The sequence below is a fragment of the Eulemur rufifrons genome, chromosome 30, assembly GCF_041146395.1.
Source record: "Eulemur rufifrons isolate Redbay chromosome 30, OSU_ERuf_1, whole genome shotgun sequence".
Classification (NCBI taxonomy): Eukaryota; Metazoa; Chordata; class Mammalia; order Primates; family Lemuridae; genus Eulemur; species Eulemur rufifrons.
This window is the reverse complement of record NC_091012.1, coordinates 64,462,620-64,489,874: the sequence shown is the minus strand read 5'-3', so window position 1 is coordinate 64,489,874 and position 27,255 is coordinate 64,462,620. Positions and strand designations below refer to the sequence as shown.

Sequence of the window (27,255 nt, the reverse complement as noted above, 5' to 3'; positions counted from 1 at the left end):
GTTTTCTGTTGCTATAACTGAATATTTGAGACTGGGTAATTTACAAATAAATGTATTGCTTATGGTTCTAGAGACTGGGAAGTCTAAGATTCAGAGGCCATTCCTGGTGAGCACCTTCTTGCTGGTGGGGACTCTGCAGAATCTCGAGGTGGTGCCGGGCATTACATGATGAGGGGCTCACAAGAGACAAACTTGCTTTTTATAACAGACCCACTATCATGATAACTCATCCACTCCCTTAATAATCCATTAATCCAATCTGTAAATGGATTGATTCATTCATGAGGTCAGAAGCCTCATGATTTAATCACCTCCCAAAGGTCACACCTCTCAACACCACTGTATTGGGCACCAAGTGTCCAACATGTGAACTTTTGTGGGATACATTCAAAACCATAGCAATCAGATTAAGAAATACATGAACTGGTATGAGGTGAAGCTTTCATTCACTGAAAAATATCAAACACAGGATATTGTCTCGGAGAATTTGAAAGTTTAGCCATGATTTCATTAGTCTTCTATGAGTTACTTCTTGTTAAACAAAAACACAATCTGATTTAAGATTCTAGTGAAATAATGTATTGACTTCCATCACCTCCACCATGCCACTCAACTACTTGGACAAGTTACTCAGGGAAGACCTGATTTTATGTGAAGGCAGAGAACAACCAGCAGTATAAGGAAATATATATTGTGGCTCCATAATCCAACATAATTCCCTGTGGTTTAGGATTACATTCTATTAATACTATGTGTAACAGAAAATCCTACTTAATAATTGTTCACATATATATATGTTGATTCTCCTAAGCAAAAAGAAATAGGAGTTAGTCCAAGGTTGGTATAGCAGCTTCAAGAATTCATCAGGGATCTAGGTTTCTACTCTCTTTCTGTTCCTCTATTGTTTGCATCTAACTTTCATCCCAAATTTATAAGATTATTGCTATAGCTCCAGACATAAAGTCTGTACTCCATGAGGCATATTAATTAAAGATGTTAGGTAAATTTCATCTCCACAACAAGAACAAGGAAGAAATAGAACATAGGGTGGGGGCACTGTGATAGGGAAACTGGAAGGTAAAAATGTAGAGCAACAGATCCTCAAACTCGCCTTATCATCAAAACCAGCTGTGGGAGGGCTTGTTAAAAATGAATATTTCTACATCCACTACAGATCCACTGGATTCTATTCTCTCGTAGGGGGAGGTAGCTATCTGAATTTTAACTAACCCTTTGGGTAATTCTGACAATTAGGCAATGTATTATCTAGTGTGACCCTGGCAGCTGTGACAAGCAAGCCTAAAGATGTATAATGATTCAGACAGGATAGAAATTTATTTTTTTGCTCATACAAAGTCCTAGCAAGTCTTCTTAACTTGAGGACCTGGGCTCCTTCATTCTTAAAGTTTCACGGTCTTCAGCATACAGCTTCCAAGGTCATCATTATCATCTGCATCAAGCTGACGGAAGAGAAAATGGCATGATAAAAATCACATAGGTCAAGCCTGAAAGTGGTGCATGTTACTTCCACTCACATTGCTCTGGCTAGAACTCAGACATATGGTCACACCTAACTGCAAGTGAGACTAGCAAATGTGTAGTCTAGGTGTGTGCTCAGAAAGAAAAGAAAACAGATTTTGCAGAACAGCCAGCAATCTCTGTCACAGGAAAGTTTGGGAAGAAAGCTGGCCTCAGGGGCATGTTACTTGTGCAGCCACACAGGGTCTTGTAATTAGAAGGGGCCCATACTTGGTTTAATGCCCTGCTGTTACTGTCTTGAATTTTTTAATAATTTTTGAGCAAGGGGCCACATATTTTAATTTTGCATTGGACCCTACAAATTATTTAGCTGGTCCAGTTTAGGAAAGAATGGCCTAGAGTGTGAAACAGAGCCAGGAGGAGTATGGCACAGTTCAGGACTTTGGGCAGTCACCAGGCATTAACCAATATTGTTGACCACCAGAGAGCCCTTTCTCAGGGTGCTATCCTGTTCTGCATTTTTTATCAGTGACTTAGATGACATATAAATTATACTTACCACATTTTCAGATGAGATGAAGTTAGGAGGAATGGTTAGTTCTTTGGAGGACATAATTCTTATTCAAAAAGATCTCAGTAGTTTGGAATGATGGGTTGAAACTAACCAGATGACATTTAATAGGAAAAAAATGTAAAGCCTTTCATTTGGGTCCAAAAATCCAACGGCAGAAGTACAGTCTTGGGATTTTATTTGACTAAGAGCACAAGCAGTATAACTAGACTGCCAAAAATGCTAATTCAGTCTTAGTGTGCATCACAGAAAGGTAGTCCAGAACAATAGAAGCATTGGTTCCATTGCACTTTAGATGACATCTGAAATTATGTGTTCAGTTTAATGTGCCATATGTAAGAGGCCTATTGACAGGCCAGATTGTGTCCAAAAAAGGATGTCTAGGATGGAAAAGAGTTTTGGAAAACATGTCACCTAAAAGACAATAGACAATAGAGGAACTGGGAGTGTTTAGCCTGGAAAGGGGAAGATTTTCAGAAGGGCAGGGGGTGAAAGAGATCAAGAAATATGTCTGCAGATGTTTCAGACATTGGTACTTAGAAGGTGTTTTGAGTTTATTCTGTGTTATTCAAGAGAGCAGAAATAGGACCAGGAGGTAAATACAAAAAGAGACAAATTATAGCTGAATGTAAAGAAATTTTTAACAGAGTTATTCAAACATTGAAATGATTGACCTTGTTAAGTAGGGAGCCTACTGCAGAAAAGTCATCAAGCCTAGGCTGAATGCTGGGGACTCTGTAGAGAGAACTCATGTATTAGGTAAAAAGATTAGAGTCTTTATAAGATTCTCTAAGACTAAATACTATTGGAATGATGCAAATTGATCAAGATCTTAAGCTTATACTTAAAAAGGACTCTGGAGCCAGAGTGCCTAAATTCAAACCTCAGCTTTTTTCTTATTAGCTGTGTGACCTGAGGCAGGTCACCTAGTATCTCAATGCCTCCATTTTATAATCTGTAAAATGGGGATAATAATAGTATGTGCCTCATACATAGAGTTGTTGAAAGCATTAAATGAATTAATATCAGTCAAGTCCTTAGAACAGTACCTGGATCATAATAAGTGCTATATAAATGTTATTATTTTCCAGAAATGTATTTGGTGATGATTCTTTTTCCCCTTCTTCAACGAATGTAGCTTTTCAGTACAGTTAGATCAATTTACACTAGTCATATAATTGAATGCCATGGTGGCAAAATCTTTTATTAATAAAATGCTGAACAAACAACTAAAACAGTCCCCTAAATATTCTCCTCATGGACCCCTAAGAATGACATAAGATGGCTATATCTCTGGGACGCACTGTTGGAAGTTGTAACTTTAGGAGGACATTTCCAGCTTTCCAGTTTACATATATATGTGTATATATATATATATATAGTTTTTTTTTTTTAAAGAAAACCCTCATAGGGCTTTTATATTTCTTATTTTATTTGATTCTCATATTAACACTACAAACTGCACAGGGCAAGTACCATTCCCATTTTGATGCTGGGAAACCTAAGCAATAGAAAAGTTAACTGAATTGTTCAAGGTCACACTGTAAATTATTAGTGGAGCCAGGGTTAGAACCCAGGTCTCTTAAATTCTAACCCAGGACTCAGAGATAAACCACATGGATAAACTATGCTTTTAAACTATCTAGTCTGTGGAAGGCATTTCATAAAGGTGATGAAGTGCCTTCAGTTATTCTGCCAATCATTTGTCTATTTGCTTTTCAGCAGAATTGTCATCAGCCTGAAACTCCAGCCACTTGGCTTAACTTCCTTTTGGCTTTTCAGGGACAGGGGAAGTCAATAAAATCAGTGACTTAGGCTGAGTGTGTTATCCACATAGATACTATTGAAACACACCTGCCAGCTCATCCATTTTTTTATGCATTATTGTAGATAATTTTTAAGCTTGTAGAAAAAAAAAAACATTATGCCCTTACCAAGGCAGAAGCTGGCCATGTGAGTTTTAGATCTGGATCTCTTTGCACAAGTACCGCGATAGCTCATAGTATTAGCGAATTGAATGTTTGAAGTGAGACTTGCTTTCATGATCCCAATGCTCTGTATCTCTGTCTTCCCTACTCTCACTTCTTCCCTTCAGTACCCTACCCTTGTCCTTTCAACCTTCCTCCCCTTGTCATACCCATCCTCGGCCGTTCATTTACTGTGGGGTAATTAATTGGCTTCACTCCCCATGGGGAGATACGGCTCAATTTAATTGGCAAATCAATAATATTTGCAACCATTTATTGAGAACTAAACTGTGAACGAGGCCTCTGCTTAGCACTTTAAAAGCATGATCTTATTTAATCCTCATTATAATCCTAAAAAGTGGGTACCATTATGGTCCACAGTTATGCATTAAGTAAATGGAGTCCTGGGGTGGCAGGGGGCCGGGTGGGGAGGCGGTTAAGGATCATGACCGTCCTCACACAGTAAATGGCAGAGCCAGAATGCAAACTCAGGTATTCCTAATTCAGAGCCTGTGCTTTCAATTGCAACATTATAGAGTTTTGTGACCTAGATAGTGTGTGGCAGGTGTTTTTGAAAGTTGGGAGAGGCTTTCCCTGTAAAATCATAGCATATAAGCAGCCATCTGCTCTGAATTAGGGTGAGATCAGCCCGATGCTAGTGAACATCACAGACATTTTCAAGGTCTGGATACACATAAGACAGACAGGGATGAGGAGCCTTTGCTGTCCCAGGAGCTGAAATTCCCTTCCCAAGAAGTAGGCAGTGTCTTTTTTTTTCTTTCCAGCTCTCTGAGACTAAAATGGCTATATGCTAGTGAGCTCTCAAAGCATCGATGGGGCATCAGCCCATAGACATAGATCCTAAAGGCCTGGGTTTTGGTCAGACATGTAACTAGCCTATCAGGTTAAAAGCAGAGCCGTAGTAGACACTGAGTCACCTAATGCAGCAAGATCCGTCTGCACTGTTTTGCCTGGTTGTAACCCCTGGTAACCACCCCCACAGAAAAGTTTCCTGAAAAGCCTTTTGTTCTCTCACAAATGACCTGACCACTTCTTGACTAAAGATACTCCCAGAGAAAGTGCATGTTTTTGCTGTAGAAACATCCAGTGGCACCAGATCAATTTGGCATAAGGCCAGAGCAGCCTTTAACACCTGAGTTTCCATCTGTACTAGTCTGTACTATAACGTTCTGCAGAGGAAGTGTCAGTCCAGACTAAGGGATGATGGAGTGAGGTTGGGGTGGAGGTGGTGGGTGTGCAGACCCTCAGGTGAATTAGACTACACTTGGAAGCTGCTTCATCATCATGTAAACCAGTGTAGGGAAGACTGTGGTGGGAGTGGCTTTCCTATGAAAGTATTAGCCTGCCTTATGGCATTTCATTGACTGCTTATTTAGAGACTCAGGCTCTCCTTCTGAGCATTGGGCCCAATTTCTTGACAAAGCTATATTGGGAGATGAGTGATAATAACAATTGAGGAAATGTTTATCCTATCAGAAAACATGGAGCCATCGAAGTTCCCCAGTTAGAGGGCAAGCTTATGAAGTTGATTCAAAAAGGCAAGGCACCCTGTTTCGGGAGACTTGGATTCTACTTGGAAAAATTTCTAAGCTTTCATATTTCAGTTACTGGAGACAACAATTCTTGCTTTCCTAGCCTCCCAGTTGGACTTAATGAGATAATCATGGAAAGGAGAAAGTGATTTGTAAGGTCAGTAGATGTTTTTTCCCTTCTTTGATTTTTCTTCATCTAATAATCACATCTTGAAATCACCTAGTTTATATTTTCTCCTTGGAACTGTGAGCAGACATAATTGGCTTCATTCGAAAATCAATTTCAACATCATAGATCATCAACTTATATTTGATTAATTAAATTAGTGCTCATTAGTGTTACGAAGACAAGGAACAAGCTTGGAAACTTCCCAGGGAGCTACCACCATGTGGGAAATTAATCAAGATTTCTAAGGGCCAGGTCCTGACTTCAGCGATGAAAATGAAAAGCAAAATTAAGTTTATTTTCTGATACTATTCTAGTGTGATTGAACTCACTTGAAATAATATTACATATTCATCCTAGAAAGATTCAGGGGGAAAGATCCCAGCTTTAAAACCAGACAGGCACAGGTTTGAAAGACAACTGTGGCACTTTTGCTAGCTGGGTAACCTAGGTCAATTGACCTAACCTCTCTGAACCTTAATTTTCTTAACAATAAAAACAGGAATAGTAGTATTCACCTCGTAGAAATGTTGTGAGGATTGTATGAGACCAGAAGACTATGGAATAGGAGTTAGGAAATTAGGATTTAAATCCTGGTTCTGGCCCTTAGGTGAATAGTTTAACCTCTCTGACCCTCAGTTTCCTCATCTGCAAGGTGAAAGTAATACCAGGCAATTTATAGATGTTTGATGACCGCGCACTTGGCTTGCTGTCATGCAAACAAAGAGTTACTCACAATCATCAAAAATTCTCTGGAAATACAAAGCCAACGTGGAGGAGGGTAAAGTGAACATGCCTTGTGATTGACACCAGCTCTATTTTCCACCTCAGACCCCAAACTAAGTAAGCGTTTATGTTAGAATGGCTCTCCACTTAGGAGGACAATTTCTTTCTGAACATTAAATATCACATCAGGATTAATATCCACCAAAAGACTATTCTGTGAATTATAAAATTATAATTATTATAAAATTATCCTCGTCATGGAACTTTTGATTCTTAAAAAAATTGCTTATTTAATATCCACAGTTGTCATCCCCTTTAGGGACTGTTAGCATATTCAAACAGCTAAACTTGCTTAAGTGATATTTTGCTTTTCCTTACTCTTTTGCATTACAAAACATCATTTTGACAGGCTATGAATTCCTAATGAATTTGACAACCATAAATAACTGAACTATTGGGCTGAAAACAGAAGTATCAATACCAGCCCAATCTATTCAATTAATTGCTTTCATAGACTTTTGTTTGAAATACGATTATATTCACAAACTGATTTGACTGAAATGAGACCAGTAAAGGAAAATTCATTTCATAAAAATACAGCACATGAAATGTATGTTGTTCCATATGATAGCCAAGATGTCATATTCCTCTTCTTTCAATTCCATTTGTATTTTATTTGACTACCTCTGTGGTATAGTGGTAGGCAGAATAATTCCCCTCAAATCTGTTCATGTCCTCATCTGTTAGGAATATGTTAGGTTCTATAGCAAAGGCAAAGTAAAATCGTAATGGAATTACGTAATGGAATTATGATCCTAATTAAATGGAATTAGGGTTGCTAATCACCTGACCTTAAAATAGGAAAATGATCCTGGATCAGGTGGGACCAATGTAATCACAAGGGTTCTTAAAAGTGGTAGAGGGAAGTAGAAAAGAAAGTCTGAATGATGTAATGTGACAAGGAGTTAACCTGCCCTTGCTGGCTTCAAAGATGGTAGAAGGCCAAGCCTAAAGGAATGCGGATGGCCTCCTGAAGCTAGAAAAGGAAAGGAACTAGATTTTTCTCCTAGGACTTCCAGAAAGTTACACAGCCCTGCCCACACCTCAATTTTAATCCAGAAGACCCACATCAGACTTCTGACCCCTCAAACTCTAAGATAATAAGAAATATGTTGTTTTAAACTGCTAAGCTTGTGGTAGCTTATTACAGCAACAATAAAAGCTAAAACAGGCAATTACTACTTTTTGTCATTTACTACAGCTATTTGTATACCTCCATTTCTTCTACTAGACTAAGCCTTTTGATATGACTCTGTATTCTTCAAATTTATACTTTACATCCACACCCCTAACACAGACACAGACATACTATTTGATAGAGTTTCTTTCCATAATAGAACTATAAACATTTAACTGATTGAATGAACAAATGACACCAAGCAACCCAAGACTGAATTGTCAGAATTATGTAGACACAGCTAAAGAAGGTATTCAGTCAATTCATCCCCAAACCCTATCAATTTGGTGAACTATTTAGGGGTTTGGTTTTGTTTTGATGATGCTTATATGGAAACATAGGATATATTTTGGGGAAAAAAAAAGTAACAGAGTCTTCAGTCAAAGAACAAGGAAGAGAGATGATAGTATAGAGTAGTGGCTATGAGCTTAGACTCCAGAATGAGATAGACTTAGGTTGAATCCTGGACCCATAATGTCCCAGTCATAGCAGCAACATGACTTTAGGTAAGTCACTTAATCTCACTGATCCTCAATTTTCTCATCTGTTAAATGTTGATAATAATAGGACCTACTTTATACCTTGTTGTGAGGGTTTAATGCGAGAATGAATATAAAAGTGCTTGGCATGGAATGCATGCTTAATTATTGTTTGCCATGGTGCAGTGGCAAGATTATTGGACCTTAATTCAAGAAACTTGGGTTTGGTCTTCTGTTTTATCACTAATTTGCAATATGATGTTGAGCACATTCCTTCCTTTTCTGTCTTTCAGTTTCTTCATCTGTCAAAATAGCCAGATGAATTAGACCTGTAAGGGTTTGTCTACTTCTAAAATTATTCATCTTTGAGTATTATATCATATTCTTATTCGTCACTATCTGAGCCAATTTTCTAGAATGTGACAGATCAGTAGCCACAAAGCCAAATGATGATCTTGATGCACGGTAAAAATCGACCCATCACCTATGTTTAACCTCTCATGTTTATTTTAATGCTAACTATATCCCAAGTTCTGTGTGGAACATGGAAGTGCACTGTCTTATATAATTTCTTTGGTAGTAACCACATTTGAAATTTGTTTGATGTCAACAATATAAGCATCCAAGGAGTGCTGTTTTAGAAAAGACAAAAACTTACTTGAGGGAGAAAAGGCAAGAGTGAAGAAACAGCAGGCACTGTGAAGAAAAATGGAAAAAAAGAAGCTACCATCATAACCTCTAAGTTTCCATTTCCCCCAAGGTTGTTTTCTTTTCAAGTTTGAAGAAGTTGCTTTATGTCTGGGTAGATTTGTGCTGAATAAACATTCTTCTCTCCAGAGAAGGGCCCTGTGTCAAGTGGCATTGAGAAGAAATTGCCCTGCCTTTATGCTTAAGCTTTCCCAAAGCTCATGCATTGCTCAAAACTCAAATATTAGTGGAAATAAATGTGGAATCCAAAGAAAAGGGCATCTCAGGGCAACTTCACAGCAGCCCTGACTGTTCACCACCCTCAGGGCACATCCACTGAATTGCAAGGCAGGATACAAACTCTGAGCCAGATGCTAGGGAGGCCCTCAGCTGTGCAGGGGCAATGGCCAGGTAAGTTGCCCAGTTCTTCCCCAGCAACGTAGCGTCTCTTTATTAAAGGACCACTTATTTATTCAAAGACAATAACTGAGTTTAAGTTCTATGCTAAAAAAAAAAAGGCTAATACTTGCAATGGCTTTAAATGATGGCAGTAGTATTTTCAGTGCAGCTATAATGCATGTGTTTTTTTAAAGAAAGTAATTTAATCCTCTGACTATAACCTCCTATGTGTTTGACTCTCAGTAATTCTCAATAATTTTATCTTCCAAATACACATATGAGGAACATGAACCATTGTCATCAGTAACAGTGACTTAATAAATGGAATTATTTGTAATTGGGAGAGTAGGGAGGTATGGGGGATACACAATAAAAAAATCTGAAGGTTGAGCCATCAGTGGTTTGAAAACAAATCTCCAAATGATTCTGAGAATCACTGGCTTTATTTTTTTTTTTTCTCTGAACCTCTCACAGCCTTCCTGTTACAGCCAGGACACCTAAAGAATTCATTTTTTTCTAGATGGAGTTAATAAAGAAGGTTAGTGTCAGTCTGTTCCTTCCTGTTACAAATAAGGTAGACAATCTTAGAATTTTATTAGAGAAAATAATTATTAAAAATTGCTATATGGGCCGGGCGCGGTGGCTCATGCCTGTAATCCTAGCACTCTGGGAGGCCGAGGCGGGTGGATCGCTGCAGCTCAGGAGTTCGAGACCAGCCTGAGCAAGAGCGAGACCCCGTCTCTACTAAAAATAGAAAGAAATTATCTGGCCAACTAAAAATATATATAGAAAAAATTAGCCGGGCATGGTGGCGCATGCCTGTAGTCCCAGCTACCTGGGAGGCTGAGGCAGGAGGATCGTTTAAGCACAGGAGTTTGAGGTTGCTGTGAGCGAGGCTGATGCCACGGCACTCACTCTAGCCCGGGCAACACAGCGACACTCTGTCTCAAAAAAAAAAAAAAAAAATTGCTATAGTGGGTAGTTGATGAGGTAATACTAAGCCAAAGTGATAACAAAGCTGGACTTTTAATAAACGTTGATTTTTTAATTTAAAACATGCCTGGGCTCTTTCCCCTAAGACGTTATTGTAAAGTAGAGGAATCATTCATAAAAATGCTGGTTGGAATCTCGAGGAAAATAACTTTATCTGTCTTCACTGACTTTTGCTGAAGGCCACCCTGTTTGTTGCCCAACATTAATGTGAAGATGGAGTTCAAGGACAGGCCCTGGGGCCCAATGTGTGCCTACGAAGTAGTGCTTTTCCTTCCACGTTTAGAGACAATCCTTCAATGCAACTAGCCTTATGTGATAAGGTTACAGGTGTTTTAAGTTCATACTAAGGTTTAAATTGCAGAGACGACTTTGCGGCGGGTTTTGACTAGAGAAATGCAACTCTGGATGCCTAAAAGCAGGCTGGAGAAGAAACTCCTCTGAAGTAGGAAGCATAAAATGAAGAACATTGGGGCAAAGGAGACACATTATATCCAAGGCTGGTCTTGTTTGAGTTTATAGGTTTGGAGGATTAAGAATGATATTGAATAATCATGATTATTGTATATATTTTTATCAGATGATCATCTAAATTAGGAGACTCTTAGACTTGTAATTCTAGAACTAAAAGACTTTTAACATATGGGGCTTTAGATTAAGTGGCCAGTGAAATGTGTATATCATAATTCAAAATTGAAGAGACTAGTTAATTCAGAAAAATATTCTTGGCCCCAAGCAATTATTAGCTATTCACATAAGAAGAAAATGTAAGGTATTCCAAAGAATAGTAGTGCTTATGATATGTTCAGAGCTCTGCAATTTCTGGATTTCATAAATTGAATTGTGTTCCGTTAATGAACTCTTTACACCAGTCAACTACTTGGACTAGGATTGGCAAATCTCCCTTTGAGATTGCAGGAAACTTTTAAGGATATTAACAGGATCCCTGGCTCTCCGTAAATCTAATTTGCTTAGTAAGGACCTCTATTTCTGTCTTCCCACATGAAAATTTTCCCCAAGTCTTCCTTCCCAAGATCCTCAATTCCCTCAGAACATCAGGCAATCTATGATACTTGTACACCTGGGCACTTTGGGACAAAGAACCATTAGGGCTGCTATTGTTCTTTTTTGGAATTAGCTTTTGAGCTTAGGTGATTTGGAAGTGGCAAGAACCCAATGAACCGTTGCTACCAATTGACAAAGGCCAGTGACTATTTCAGAACTTAGGAAGTATTTGGCATTTTAAAAAAATCATACTTTTAATCAATAGGACATATTGCCTATAGTAGTGAATATGTGTGGTCAAGGCCACTTCTTTGCACAACTTCAGGGCATCCCACTAGTGCTATATGCTCCAAGGAATGCCATTCAAGTAGAAACTAATATAAATGGGCCCCCTGGAGTTCGGCAGTTACGTGTTATTTCCTGTTACTTTTGGCCATCTAGTATTCATTTCTCTTTCCAACAGCAACCTAAGTTTTCTTTAGGGCAATGGTTCTTAACCGGGGGCAATTTGGTTCTCCTAGGAACATTTGCCAATATCATGAGACATTTCTGGTTGTTACAACTGGGGGAGGATACTACTGGCATCTATCGAGTAGAGGCCAGGGATGCCTACAAAGATACAACAGTGCATGGAACAATCACCTACAACAAAGAATGATCTGACATTGAATGTTAATAATGCTGAGGTTGAGAAAATCTGCTTTTAGGGGATTCTTTTTTTCTTCATGGTGTTCCTGCAGTCTTGCCTAAGGCCGGAGCTCAAAACTTGTTCATTCAGCCTGTCTTTCCAGGGTTTTGAATCTTGATCAAAGTGACACAAGTACAAAAAACCAAAATGTAATAAAAGAAAACACATTTTTTGAAAAACCACAAAATTAATTCAGTCCAATGATGGGGTCAAGATGACATCATTGTGTAGTCTCTTTTGCCTGCACATCTAGACCTGGCCTGGTTTCTTTCCTATTATTAAACCTAATTCCCCAGACTTCCTGGCCATCCTTCAGATATCCTTCTGATAAATTCCCTTTTTGCTTTAATTACCAGAAAAGTTTGTTTCTGTTCCTTCCAATCTAAGAACCCTATGGGAAGCAATCGTTTTTAGAGAAAGAATACCATGGTGAAGTTAATTTGGAGATTTGAAGTGTTTACTTGTTCCACAATGTCACATACTATCTTATTTGCTGGGTTATATGAGACGTGATTCTTGTCCTCCAGGAGCTTAAAAATCTAACTGGGGAGACTAGACAGACCCATGTAAAGTGAGGTTTAATTTGTATTCGAAGGAGTGTATGCTATGAACCAAATGAGTGTTTCAAAGAAATAGCAAATGCTTTATGATTTCAGAGAAGAGAAAGATTATCTTGGACTGTTACTAGGGAAGGCTTTCTGGAAGATAGAGGACTTACAAAGACTTTTGGTGGAGGAAAGGTAAGACTTGAGATGGCAAAATGGCAGGGGAGGATCTTAGAGGATTGTGGGCCTGGTGAAATCAGACAGAACTCAATTCAGATCCTTGCTTTAGATTGAAAAGCTGCTTGACTTTGGGCAAGTTATTTGTACAATGTAATATAAAATGTCTTAGAACAGTGCCTAGCACACAGTAGATACTAAAGAAATGATAACTATGGTAGCTATTATTATTTGTGTTCCAACTTGGAGGAAGAGTTTAAGCCAAGATGCAGAGTTGGAAATGAATGCAGTTTGTTAATGGGACAAATGAGGAAAGTAACTTGGCAATAGCATTGATAAAATAGAAGATGTGTGTGTAACAAAGCAGGAAAGTTGTGCCTGCCTTTATAGTCTCAGAAGACAAGTTCAAAGTTTAGCTCTTTATATACGTAGGAGACATTTGTAGGTTTTAAATGGCTAAATATTGTGATGAATAGTGATTTTGCTATGTGATTTTAATGCTGGTGTGCTGAATATATTTGGGGAGATCCATTTTATTGACCTTAACATCCAAATTCCAACATGGCTTTATTCACAGAAATTAATGAGTTTCTGTCCTACTCCTTCCCATTTTGTCTTTCTGGCAAATCTAATTAAACAGACAAGTCAACAACAAAACGAGACAATGAAAATTGTAATAACAGTATGTAACACTTGGGCAATATAGTCAAATAAACTGATTGATTCCATCAAACAACTAATTCTACTGATTTTTTAATACTAAGCTTATGGAAATTGACCAATAATTTTAGTCTAACCAGTTGATCTAGTTGTATATGTAGATCTAATCATTGCTTATAATAGAAAAGAAAGAGTTTAATTTGAGCATTCTTTTCAGGAAAATTATTGTCAAACATATAAAATCTAGCTTTAGGAAGAAGCAGGCAGTAACAGTAGTAGCTTCACTAGTACATTAAGACCAGTGTCATAGTATGCTCAGTGGAGCAATTATATTTAAGGATAATTAAATATAAACAGATACAGTGGAAAATGCAGGGGAGGAATTGTACACTGCAATGTTAATATCCAACTGCATCCTTTGCTCTCATTCTTTCAATCAAAACATGAAGCTTAAGCAGTACATTCAAAGACTAGCTTAGATCCCAATTAGTCCCTCTCAAGTTCCAGAATAAGATTCCTAATAAAATTGTAAATCTCTGCTCTGTTGTTTAGGGGGCTTGGTATTGACAGTTCTCTCCTTCCTTTCCCAAATAGTAACTGTGAATTTCAGATGAGACTAAAAAAAATAATAAGAAAGAAATGAGCATGCCCACCCATGGCAGCATGTACTCTAGCTAATCTGCAAATGCCATAATTATGCAGGGTGCTGATAGATTTGTCTCTGGGCTGGTGGTCAGGATCCAGATGAACTGCTGCAGTTGCTGCTTCATCATCACAAATGTTTTGTACTTCTTGGCAATTCCCAGGCTTAAACATGATATTGGAATTTAATGAGGCTCCACACCCATACATCCCATTGGGATGTGCTTTGGTAAGTGCAAGTTCATCCCCTTCTATTCATGGGTTTAGGGGAACAAAGGGTTTGTGTATGGGCTGTCCTACCAGAATTGTGTTTCCCAATGGCCTAGGAACCTTAGCTTACTTAATTAGCGTACGGACAAGAAGCTAAAACCATTGATTTAGCATTGACCTCTTTACCTATCTCCTGCCTAAACTTCTGTCTTCCTATCCATCTGCAAATGGAGGCTTTTGGTCACAAGGGGGCACCAAATAAGACAATGTGAGCTTCATCTCTAAATTCGCCACAATTTTAACTGCCTTCTTTACCTTCCAAGGTCATTGGGTAGATCACATGAGCTAATGTATCTGAAAACACTTTTAAAATGATGAGCCAACTGTAAGTTTAAGGCACTTAAAATTATCTTTAATATTAATAAATGTCAACTTAAGTAATTTAACATTTAACAATAGTAAAATTAGGGTAAATATATCCATAGTCTATGGTGGGAGGTAAGGGTAGGAGACAACAATGATCTCAAATTCATATCCTGCTTGAAAGTACAACAAGATCGTCATTTCCTTACATGAAATATTAATATATTATTTACAGTTGCTTCCCACCTGTCACATTCCAGTTAATTCATTTGGAAGCAAGACATATTTGAAAATAAGATTGTCTAAGAATAGTTTCCAGCAAGCTAAGTTTCTATTATTTGGATGTATAAGGCAAATTGACAATAATTCTACAATGAAACCAAAGTGACTTTTTAATAAATTAAATGTAAAATGACTAGATTTAATTTAATTTTAGTTTTGTTCATGTTTTGAATACACAGTATATGCATATGGTTCAAAATACACAAAAGTTATGTAAGAGAAGATTAAATCTTCCTTCTGCTTGCCCCATACTGTCCTTCCCTCACCCCTCACCATTCCTCAGCCATCCACTTCTACTCCTTAGAGGAAACTGCTGTTACCTGTTGCACGTGTATCCATCCAGAAATATTCCATATTTAAATAAATGAATTTATATATACATATATGTTATTTAAACTAATATTAGCATGCTGTGCACACTATTTAGAACCTTGCTTTTTTATTAAACAGTATATCTTGGAAATATTTTCATATCAAATGTACAGATTCACCTAATTCTTTTAAACAGCTATATCATAAATCATTATATGAAATCACCACAATTTTATTTAACCCATATCCTACTGATGGACATTTAGCTTGTTTCCAATATTTTGCTATTACAAACAATAGCAAACTAAAACAACAAAATTGAACATCTGATATGACTGGATTTTGAATTCAAATACATAAATTTTATTTAAAGTGTATTCCTAATGGTTCTAATAATATTTAATGTTCAGATTAAGGAGTGACTGTAGTATTTATGAAATGAAGACTAGATATTATATAAGCAGGTCTGTCTAAATTATGCCCAAATCACTTTAGTTAAAAAAAATTTTTTATTTCGAAGTATTATGAGGATACAAATGTTTTTGGTTACATGGATCACTTTTGTTGCAAGTCCTGATTACACGGAGATGTATAATCATGTATCATGCAAGCTCCCATCATCTTTTCCTAATCTGCTCTCCATATGGAGTAATAGATAAGGATTATCCCACCTGACGATCGTGGATCGCTTTTATAATGCTTGAGTCAGGGTTAGAAGAGTGCTATCACCTAGATAGTGTTCACTGTACCCATTGGGTAGATTTTTACACATCCCCCTCCCCTCCTTGATTTCCATTGAGTTTTACTTCCCTCATGCACATGTGTGCTTATGGGTGAGTTCCAGTTTAATAGTGAATACGTGTGGTGTTTATTTTTCCATTCTTGTGATGCTTCATTTATGATATTAAAAAAATGTCCAGTTCCATGAGGACAATTCATTTTGTAAGCCATCAATAAAGATTTCTTGAAAAAATGAGAATAATTAAGTCACTAAAATTTTCCTATTTCAGGCCGTTGAGATATCAGGAAGAAGCAGCCAATTTTTGTAAAGCTCTTTTCTTACTATATTTCTAATGCATTTGTTTATTACCAACTACAATTTTCAAAATCTCACCAAATTTGTGTGTTTCCCTAACCTTACCTGTCCTGTGATCAACTCTTGTTTCTCTCTTTCTTTTCTCAGTATGTTTGCAAATAGTATGAGCTCTTCTCTCATGTCAGGAGGGAATTCCTAAGCCAGTCAATTAGTGATGATTTAATAATTATCTTATAGCCCAATCCGATTCTATGCCTCCTATGAATTATTATAAACTATAAAATATTTCTTTTTCGTAGGCAAGAGTCTAGTTGGATAGTTGAAGGAAGACATAAATACAGGAACAGTTAAAAGGAAATTGAAATATAAATAATAATTTGATATAAGGTTTGTTTTATGACAGCAATACATATGACGTTATGTATCTGTATGCCAAGTCCTCTCATTTCTTTCTTCCAGATACCTCTCAGATTTTTCTCCTCCTTTTATTAAATTTCTCCTAACTCCTAACTCTGACTCCTCATCCCCCCCAAACACTACAGCGTGGTTACTTCATCCTCTTAACTAGTTTTTTCTTCTCCAACCCATCCTATATATCAAGCCAATCATTGTTAGATAGAACTTCCTTTGAGTCATTTTTTTTTGTTCCAAGAATCTACAATGACATTCTAGCCCACCATAATATGTCCACATTCCTCTGCGTATTTCTCAGGATCCTCCAGAATTGAACCCTGTCTTATGTATCTTGTTTCATCTCTAATTCATCTCACACAACCCCTTCTCTCCAGCCCCCTTTCGTTAAAGTACATTATGCTTGCCAAGTTCTACCTCTTTGCCTCAGTTTGTGTTGTTAATCTTTCCTGAATTTCTTCTTCCTTACTCTCTGTCTTTCCAAATTCTCTCCATCCCTTAAGGTTCATATGGAGATCCATGCCCTTCATAAAACTTTCCCCAACCCTGCCAGTCAATATTAACCTCTCCTTTCTCTATTTATTTACCACCTATATATAGCCTTATAGCTCAAATGCTACAGTTTTTACTAGGTTGTATTCTGTGTTCTATTCTCTATTTTGGTGTGCTAGTCCTGTATTCATAATCCTAGATTATAAATTGAGGGCAAGAATAAAGACTTTACTTCCTTTTCCATTAGCACCTAACACAGGACATGGTACATAAAAGATGCTTAATCAGTATTTTTGATCAGTTATCCTAATGAAGGTACCACTGCCTTATTATATAATTTTGGAGGTTGGGGTGGATAGTAGGGAATGAGTCAGGCTTAGAAGGTTCATGCCACTAGAAATGTCCATTAGGGTTATATTTCATTGAGAAATAGTATTACAAAGCAGATGTAGGGATTTAATGTTTTTCCTGAAAAAAAAAAAAAAAAAGGTTGTCGATTATACTTTTAAAACCTTGGTGTCTTTATAGTCACAAGCTTATAAAAGCCACCCAAAATAGTCTATTTGTTTGATCTTGTTGGAAAATATAGCTGTTCAAATGGCCTATTTACAGGGAATCAATGATGCTCTAAATGTGCTGGGAAATGGATATTGTATGGATAGAGTAACTACTCAAGTAGGAACACTGTCTAATATATGTTTACACACCATCAAGTCTACAAACATTAAATATCATACATGATAGAATCTGCTTATCCTGTAATTTATCTCAATTTTTCCATTACTTTCTTTCATTTTCTTTTCTAGCTTTACTCACAGACAAGCCTCCCAAGCCATTGTTCCCCATGGAGAATCAGCCAAGTGTTATAGATGTCCAGCTGGGTAAGTCCCCTTCTGGGAATAATAGATCCTAAACTTGCTCTCTGTTAACAGATGGGGAAAATGGCATGAACCAGGAAAGGTTCATTGCCACTGTTATTACATGCAAATCAATTTGTGTTCTGCTTATTTATAACCCTGGAGTTCACTGCGATAGCAGTTTAAGGAAATGAGTTTGTATCGCATCAAGGAATGGTTATACTAATTGGTTACACTGGGTATTAAGTGTGCTGTATGACAGAGCTTTTTAACTCGGTGATTGATAGATTTATGAGTGTCTTACATTGGTGATTGGTATAATAAACTTTTCATACGGTCAGCCAAAATTTTTTATTTGGAGAATATTATCTCCTGAAGATCAAGCACTTCTTAAAATAAAAGACAGCCCTCTGGTTCAGCCTTTAAAATGATTTGATAATATTATTTCCAATGACCCAATCCAGGGCTACTGAAAACTTGTTTTTAGGTTGGGATTCTGAGTATTTATGAATCATATGGTGTTAGGAAAAACAAGCAAGTTGATTTATTGGTGTTACTGTCTTTTTACAGACTCAAATAAGGACAGAAGGTGTTAAGCCTCTTCTTAAAGTCCCCTACCACTAATCTTTATAATTTGAAGTAGTGTAAGCTTGAAATTCAGAGGCCTGCTAAGATCTCTTTCAAACCGTGGCCTTAATCTAAACTATGTCCTGTAACATTTGTGAGCTTTCATCTGTCTTGGGTTTCATCCTAGTATTCCAAATTTCTTCAATTCTAAACAAGAGAACCACAAAAGAACTAAGTAAATATTCTGGAAATGTATTGGGCTTACATTGGGTATATGATTTATTGAAAGTTGTGACCATAATGGTACTCACCAATTATACAGTCAGGGAAGACAAATTGGTTCCAATATTTCACTCACTTTGGAAGCTTTTGACTCAACTTTTGATCTTTACAATCCAACTTGGATTGTTAGAGGCTTATTTCTATCTTGAAAATAGACAGAAAATTATATTCCTAAGAGCTTGTTCATTTTTCCAAAATGAAATATAGCACATTGTAGTTTTTAATTTCAGCCAAGCAATATGCATATCAAAGTTAAATATTTTAAAACAAGAAGAGAAAATAATAAACATGTTGTCATAATTGGACTGTGGAAGTAGTAAATATTTTGTAAATAATGTTGAAGTATTAGACTATGACTCTACCCACATCCTCTGTATTATTTTTCAGTCAGTATATTTTGTTAGAGCCAAATCGAGATGTGCTAACACCCTTATTCCTCAATAATTTTTACTTACATCTCTCCATCTCAAACTGAGATAAAATATCCCAAGAGTACTTTGTGGTTTGCCAGGGGTTACATGAAACCATATGATTTGATGATCTTGTATCATTAAAGTGGAGACTGAAGTGGATAAATTGTTTTTATATGAATACTTATATATCAAATAGGAAAAAACAAAATTTACACAGATATTTCAAGTAAAACATGAGTAAATTTTATGTTTGTGGCCCCTAGGAGATATTCCCTTTATTCTGGAAGTAAATTATTTTAGTAATTGTATAGGGTGGTAGTGTTGGTAGAGTATTTTGACATACATACCTATGTTAGAATACATATTTATGCAAAGCACGCATCTTAGAGATGTCTTCAATGGCACGCACAAGTCTTGCACTCAGTGAACCTGAATGAAATGCATCTCCTTGCCAGGGTCCCTCTCCTTGCTTTGGAGCGGTACTTCTCAAACTTTTCTGTCAAAATGTACACTTACTAAAATAATTTACTTCCAACTTATGTTAGATATAAGGCTGAACTTTTCAGTTTTTAGTTTGTAGGACAATTTGGAAACAACTTTTTAGACAGAAAGATGGAAACCTGTCCATTTTACATCCCAGAAAGGCTGTTTCTCTGAGATGGTAAAACAACCATGTAACTCAGCCAAAGAAAAGCAAAATCAGTCAAATCAGATCTTTGGCATTTCAAGGAGCACATGACTAGTTAATTTTAAGCGATTTTAACTGTTCCACAGATTTATTTAGCACCATTTATTCACAATTGGAAATCATTTTGTAAGTTGTTCTTATACCTCAATTGTAAGGTGACATTAGAAGCACTGTAAATGTCAAAGAGGTCCTCAGTGTCAGTGAAAGATCTGCAGTCAGATTGATGAGAGTTTAGAAAACTCCAGGTGTAAATAAGAGATAGAGAAAGATAACTGGGGCTCTTGAACATCCCTGTCTATGTCTGGAAAACTTTTAGAATTCAGTAAGGTAATGAAATGTCCACATTCAGCTTTGGACATCCTCAAAGTAGAACTAAAATTAGAACTGCCAAAAAATACAACAATCTAATCCAAATGGCTAAGCACATTACTGAGTTTGGGTTTCCCAAATCCCATCACTTAAAATCTTAGACAATATGGTGGTAGATTAAAGTTGGCCACAAATGTCTGGCTACTCCTACCAACTAAACATGGTTTCTCATTCCCCTCTCCTTGAATCTGAGTTGGCCTTAGGGACATGCTTGACCAATAGAGTATGGCAGAAGTGATGTTCTGAGATATCAGAGGCTGGGTGGAAAGAAACTTGCAACTTCTGTACTGGTCTCTTGGTCTGCTCTGAAACCACTGTGCTGCTTGACACTCAGGCTACATGGAGAGGCACAAGAGGATGACACACCATGTGGAGAGAGAGCAAAAGAAAGGCCAACTAGCACCAAGGCACCAGACATGTGAGTGAAGAAGGTGTCCAGCCCCAGCTGCCCTGGCTTATGCCCTGTAGACCAGAGACAAACCACTGAGCCAAACTCTTCTCAAATTTCTTACCCCAAAAGTCATGAGCTGAATCAATGGTTGTCATTGGCCACTAAGTTAAGGGGTAGTTTGTTAAGCAATAGTAGACAACCAAAACAAACATTAATTAGTTTCTCTAGAGCATTCTCAATTCCATTTTGCCTGTGGATGAGTATCCCGTGTAGCCATTTCATGTAAAATAAGAAATGTTTGGGAAATACTTGAGTACCAGCTTTAACATAGTTTTAGAAAACATGGTCTGAAATAATTGTTTATGCATTTGTTTGAGGGTTACAACTCAGTTCTCAGTTCTGGATATTTCTAAAGGCAACCCAGTAAATGAAAAATTTCAGTACAGATAAATACTTTTTAGTACATGGAGTTGACATGAGTGCAGATATTCTGTTGTGTCTCTAGAGGAAAATAAACATCTTGACTTTCTCGCTCCTATAGTATAATCCATTAGTCATCTGGAAGGTTCTAGAAATTTACATACGTTTTTGCTGACATAGTGATGACAGTTTGGTGTTGCTAAATTGTGTTCACATTGTAATGTTGAAAGAAGATTAATCTTAACCAAATAACCATATATATTGAGATGATAAACACATTCTTAACAAAATAATCTGAAAACCATTGCTCTCACAAAGCAAGCCTATGCAGCTAAAACTGCCTGTAGTAATGTAAGAAATATAAAGATAAAAACAATGTACGAAACACACACAAAATCCAATTTGGTCCTGTTGTCCTCCATTTATTTTCTTGCTCTGAAGGTAAATTTAGCTTTAAATTTGAAAAATAAACCTTTACTATACCAGGGCTAATTCTCTTTTCAGCAGTTGAAAAGGAATATATTTTCAATAATTTTTCTACGAAAAACAACATTGTATTATAATATATTAATTTATATGGCACCTTTAATACTGAAGTATTTAAATGTCATAGGGACGTGTGCCCCATTTGAAATGCACTCATGATAAGGTAGATCATTTTTTTATACAGTATTTTTTATAGGAACCAAATGCATGCTTTACAAACTATACCATACTACTAGCAGCTTTGAAAAAGCCATGAACAAATTTGGATGCAAAGATTTGAGACCTGCCATTTAATTTTAATTATGGGTGAATTTGAAAATGTGCTCTGTTCTTCTCACTGATGATGATAATTTTCTTCTTGGAAGTTTCCTAAGACTTAAAAGAAGCCAGGCCGTGTTATGGAGAAAATAAATATAAACACTGTTTACTTTCTCTTTCTGTGTTGGAAGAGTAAAAAAGAGGGCCTGGGGGCCTAAGGCAAAGCAGAAAAACTCAGAACAGTAGAACAGTCAAGGTAATTGGATTATTTCAGATGTTTCAAAAAGCCAATAGTTTATCTCTAGATGAATCTGATCTGGTACAGAAGATTTTTTTTCTTTTTTTTTTCCTATTCTCATTCAGAATTTATTTTATATTTACAGGCTATTCAAATTTATATTTTATGACTACGTTACATGCTACTGTCTCAAAATGTCTCTATGTGTATAAGGAGTGTTTATCTGAAATCAATTTCCCCAGCATATCACTATCTACTGAAAATTATATCAGATCCCCTAAGAGACCACTGTAAAAGACTCTATAAGAGAAGAAATCAAAATATGACATTCCATCCAATAATCAGGACTAGAAGGCAAAAAAGTAACTAATTGAACCCCAAATTAGGAAATTAGCTATTCAACCAAATCTATGTTTCTTTAACCTTTGTTTACCTAAAAACGTTTATTGAATTCTTACTGAGTGCCAAACAGTGTATTAGATCCTGGAGATACAGAGGTGAATAAAATGAGGTTCTTGGCCTTAAGGAGTTGTCGATCTAGTGGGCAAGACAGATGTGTAAGCCAAATTGCAATGCAATACAATAACTGCCAAAACAGAGATGGGAAAAGGGAAAGTGACTTTCTTTGCGGCAGGACCTCATGTATTACAGGTTTGGGGCACTTAGGCTTTCACTCAATACAATGACATAGCTCTGTAATCTCAAACCAATTACGATATTTATTTGAAAATAATTAAGAATTGCCAAAGATAGAACCTTTTGAAATCATAAATTGTCCACTAATTTGCTTCAATATAGCAAATACTAAACATGGAAACTTATGATACCCATGAGTCAGTTCAGTTTAGCAAAACTAGTCAACTCTTTCTAAGGTCTACATAGAATAAACAAGCCAAAGCTAGTCAACCAACCAATTGAGCTAAAATGTCAAACTAGAATTATTGTCAATACAAATAGTAATACATGATTATTTCATTAGCTGGAGTCATGACTTCGTATAGGCATTGTGTGTATAATGATGGTAACAAGAGATTTCTTTTAATTTATCTTTTGTATTATCTCATTAACCTCTTAGTTTTCAAATAACTCCTTAAAAACCTTCATGTAATCTTGAATAACTGAGCACTTGGAAGATTTTGGAGAGGAGGAAGGAGGGTATCATGAACTCACTCAGCTTTCTTGGCACACATAATTGGAGCTGGTTCATGGCAGTGTTCCCTTTCCCTTGTAGACATTCTAGGGTTAGTGAGCTGTTTCCAAAATATCTATTTATTCAGGCTAACATGCACGAGCTTAGCATGGACTACCCCAAACTAAAAACCATTCTGTTGCCCAGATTTTACAACATGTGCATTATTTACAACTCTGGAAAGTCTGGGCCAAACCTTTTCCCCAAGAGTTGGCTGCAGTATTAATGACAGAGACTGAAACTGGTTCCCTTACTTTGTCTAAGTTTCTATTACTTAGATGTACTTGTTTTGATACTTTTAAGAATGAAATAGGAAAAAAGTTAACAGTTTACTAAAGATTTTATTATAATGTTACAAGTTGATTATGAATATCTCTTAAATAACATGATTGTTGACCAGTCCACTGTGCATTTATTGGTGTTTGGGATAATTCCTTAAGCTTACATCCTATTGAGATATTGATATAACCTTGACAGTATTTCATCATATTTTTTTAATGCCAAAACCATGATTTTACCATTGTGGAACCAAAATCATTGAGAATTTACTATATACTAGGAACTGCATGCGCATTTGTACATATACTATCTTATTCCTTATAAGAGCTCATAATAGTAATAGATAGTGTTGAACCATTTTGCAGATGAGGAAACTTAGCTCCAGACCGATGAAATAGCTTACCCAAGGCTACATATTTAGTAAGTGACAGAGATGGAATTTCAACCAGATCTGACTCCAAAGTTTGCGTTATTTTTATTATAGCCTACTGGGTATGGTAACATTATTCTAGGCCCCAAATTCTGTCCTAGGAAAAACTATCAGTCTAATAGGGACAGTTAAATAATATTAACAGAAGAGCTAGGAAGATGGCTGACAAGAGACACCAGCTTCCAGATCATCTCAGAAAGAAGGAAAAGTTTTAGATGAAAAAGAAAATACAAATAAACAATCATAGATCGGGTGTAATTCCAAGGGATAAGTGCCAGAACCTACAAGAGTATTCCACGGGAAGAAGTTGTGGAGCAGAACAAGAAGGAGCAAGATATCAGCAGAGATCAACCCCCAAGAGGCTTGGAGTCCAGTGAAAAGAGTAGGAGGAGCGGTTTGTTTCTCCCTCCCTCACATCTCTGGCAGCCAGCAGGCTCCCAAGCTGGTGGAGAGCCTTTCTACCTTCACGAGCCCAAAAGCTGCTGCTTACAGTGAACTAGGAGCTTCCAGCCCCCTTGGGATGCATCCCATTACCATAGACCCGAGATGAGACGGCAGGTGCCATATTGCCTCTCCAATCATTGTGCACCCTTGTCCTACCCAAGGGGTGTCAGATCCTCAGTTTTCATTTGTTCGTACCCACACAAACATTTCCCAATTGCTACCCAGACTGCAGGAGCCACAGGAAGCCAGTGGGTCCCCAGGGATCTGCATGACGCCAGAGCCTGGACATTCCAGGTGGGCTGCCTAATAGAGAGAGGGACAGAGATGACAGAGTGCTACCTGTCCTACATTCAGAATCTTTTCCTCTCCTTCACCTTCCCCACCCAGGGCTGCTGAGAGAGAAAGTTGAGCCAGGTCTCTCAGGAGCTGCTGCTTCCCTTCTGTTGGGGCTTCCACAGAGAGTGAGGCTCAAACTTTTACTCTTAAAGACCTGTAGAGTACTAAAGGGTCCCTGGACTGTGAGCTCCCTACTCACCGGCCCTTCCCAGTGCTGGAAAACATTATGGAAATTCCTCAAAGAACTAAACGTAGACCTACCATTTGATCTAGCAGTCCCACTATTGGGTATTTACCCAGAGGAAAAGAAGTCAGTTTTTCCAAAAGACACCTGCACTCGAATGTTTATTGCAGCACAATTCACAATTTCAAAGATGTGAAATTAACCCAAGTGCCCATCAACTCATGATTAGATTCATAAACGATGGTATATGTATATCATGGAGTACTACTCAGCCATACAAAAGATGAATTAATATTTTTTGCAACAATCTGGATGGAACTGTAGACCTTTCTCCCAATGAAATATCTCAAGAATGGAAAAACAAACACCACATGTACTCACTATTAAATTGGAACTAAGTGATAAGCACGCATGTGCACAGAGAGACGTAAAACTCAGTGGAAATCAACCAGGGAGGAGGGGATGGAGGGGAGGTAAAATAAACCTACCTAATGGATGCAATCAATGAACACTATTTGCATGATGGGCATACCTGTAGCTGGGACTCAAGCATTACAGAAGTGATTCATGTAACCTAAAACATTTGTATCCCCTTAGTATTTTGAAATAAAAAAAATTAAGAATATTATTTTTTCTTATTTGATAATAGCTCTATTACTGTTAATAGTTATTGTTATTATAATAATGCTTATTTAGTAATAGCTCTGGTAGTATACTAATAGTAATTATTATTATTTGTAGTAGTAGTAGTAGTAGTAGTAGCAGCAGCAGTAGTAGTTGAGGTAACATTGATTGTTAACTGGGTACTAGGCACTATATTAAATTCTTTATTTGGATTATATCATTTAATCCTCCCAAAACTCTATGAGATGGACATAGATATTTGCTTCATTTGTAACAGCTTTATGATGATATTATTCATATACCATATAATTGACCCATTTAAATCATAAATCTCAGTGTTTTTTAGTATATTCATGGAGTTGTACAAACATGACCACGATTTCAGAACATTTTCAACACTGGAAAAAGAAACCTATTAGCAGTCACTCCTCAGTCCCCCACCCTCAACCCTACCCTCAGCTCTAGACAATCACTAATCAACTTTCTGTCACTATAGCTTTGCCTATTCTGGATATTTAATATAAATAACATAATATAACATGCAGTCTTTTGTGATTGGTTTCTTACATTTAACATATTGCTCTCAAGGTTCAATCATGTTTTAGCATATATAAGCACTTTACTCCTTTTTACCACCAAATAATGTTTCATCATGTGGATATACCACATTTTATTTATCCATTCATCAGTTGATTGACATTTTAGTTATTTTAAGTCTTTGGCTTTTATGAATAATGCTGCTATGCATGTTCATGTCCAAATTTTTGTGTGGGTATATATTTTAGTTTCTCTTGGATATATGCCTAGGAGTAGAATTGCTGGGTCATTTGGTTATTCTATGTTTAACCTTTTAAGGAACCGCCAGACTGTTTTCCCAAGTCACTACATCATTTTACCTTCCTACCAGAAATGCAGAAGGGTTCGATTTCTCTACATCCTTTCTAACACTTGTTGTTTTCCAGGCTTTCGATTATAATTATCCTAATGTGTATGTAGTGATATCTTGTTATGGTTTGGCTTTACATTTCCCTGATGGTTAATGATATCGAGTATCTTTTTGTTTGCTTATTGGCCATTTGTATGTGTTTCGAGAAATGTCTGTGGCCCATTTTTTAAATGAGTAAAATGCTCTCAGAGAAGTTATATAACTTATCCAAACTAGTAAGCAGCTTATAAGCAGCGAAGCCAAAATTGGCACTCTTAACCCGTAACACATAATGCTCATCTATGCTAGTACTATTATTTACTCAGTCCTCTTATATTTGGGGCTTACCTGTGCCCTCTCTGTTTTTAAATACATCTTTACACAGAAAATGAGTGATTACATATATGGAAGTTAAAGGGATATCCAATGTGAATTGATTCAATGAGAAAATAAAAATCATTAACAGAGCATTATTTTGACTTTCAACCTTTGTGACTGAGGCCCAAACTCCTTTTCAAATAGTAAACTAATTCAGAAGCTGTAAGTATGCCTGAAACCTGGCTGTGAAGCACAAGGCAGTATAGAAAAGTTTTCTGGATGGATATATGAATATACTTAAATAGCCAGAAAGTTGCATGTAACCCAGTATCTCAACACAGATCAAGAAATTCATCTGGAGCACACATGTGCACAGAAGGAAGTAAAACTCAGTGGAAATCAAACAGGGGAAGAGAGGAGGAGGGGAGGGGAAAAAAACCTACCTAATGGTATTATGAACACTATCTGGGTTAACGGCAC

General features: G+C 36.9%; 1 protein-coding gene and 1 non-coding gene across 2 annotated transcripts in view; one reads left to right on the top strand and one right to left on the bottom strand.

Moving 5' to 3' along the window:
* Window positions 1-27,255, top strand: part of IL1RAPL2 (interleukin 1 receptor accessory protein like 2) — a 498,076-nt gene that overhangs the window by 219,268 nt on the left and 251,553 nt on the right. The window contains exon 4 of the mRNA XM_069464229.1: window positions 17,884-17,958. Within this exon, the coding sequence (XP_069320330.1) occupies window positions 17,884-17,958 (75 nt within the window). The remainder of the gene's footprint in view (window positions 1-17,883; window positions 17,959-27,255) is intronic.
* LOC138379331 (U8 small nucleolar RNA) lies at window positions 15,675-15,816 on the bottom strand. Its single transcript, XR_011232098.1, has one exon. It is a non-coding gene; the product is annotated as a U8 small nucleolar RNA (small nucleolar RNA).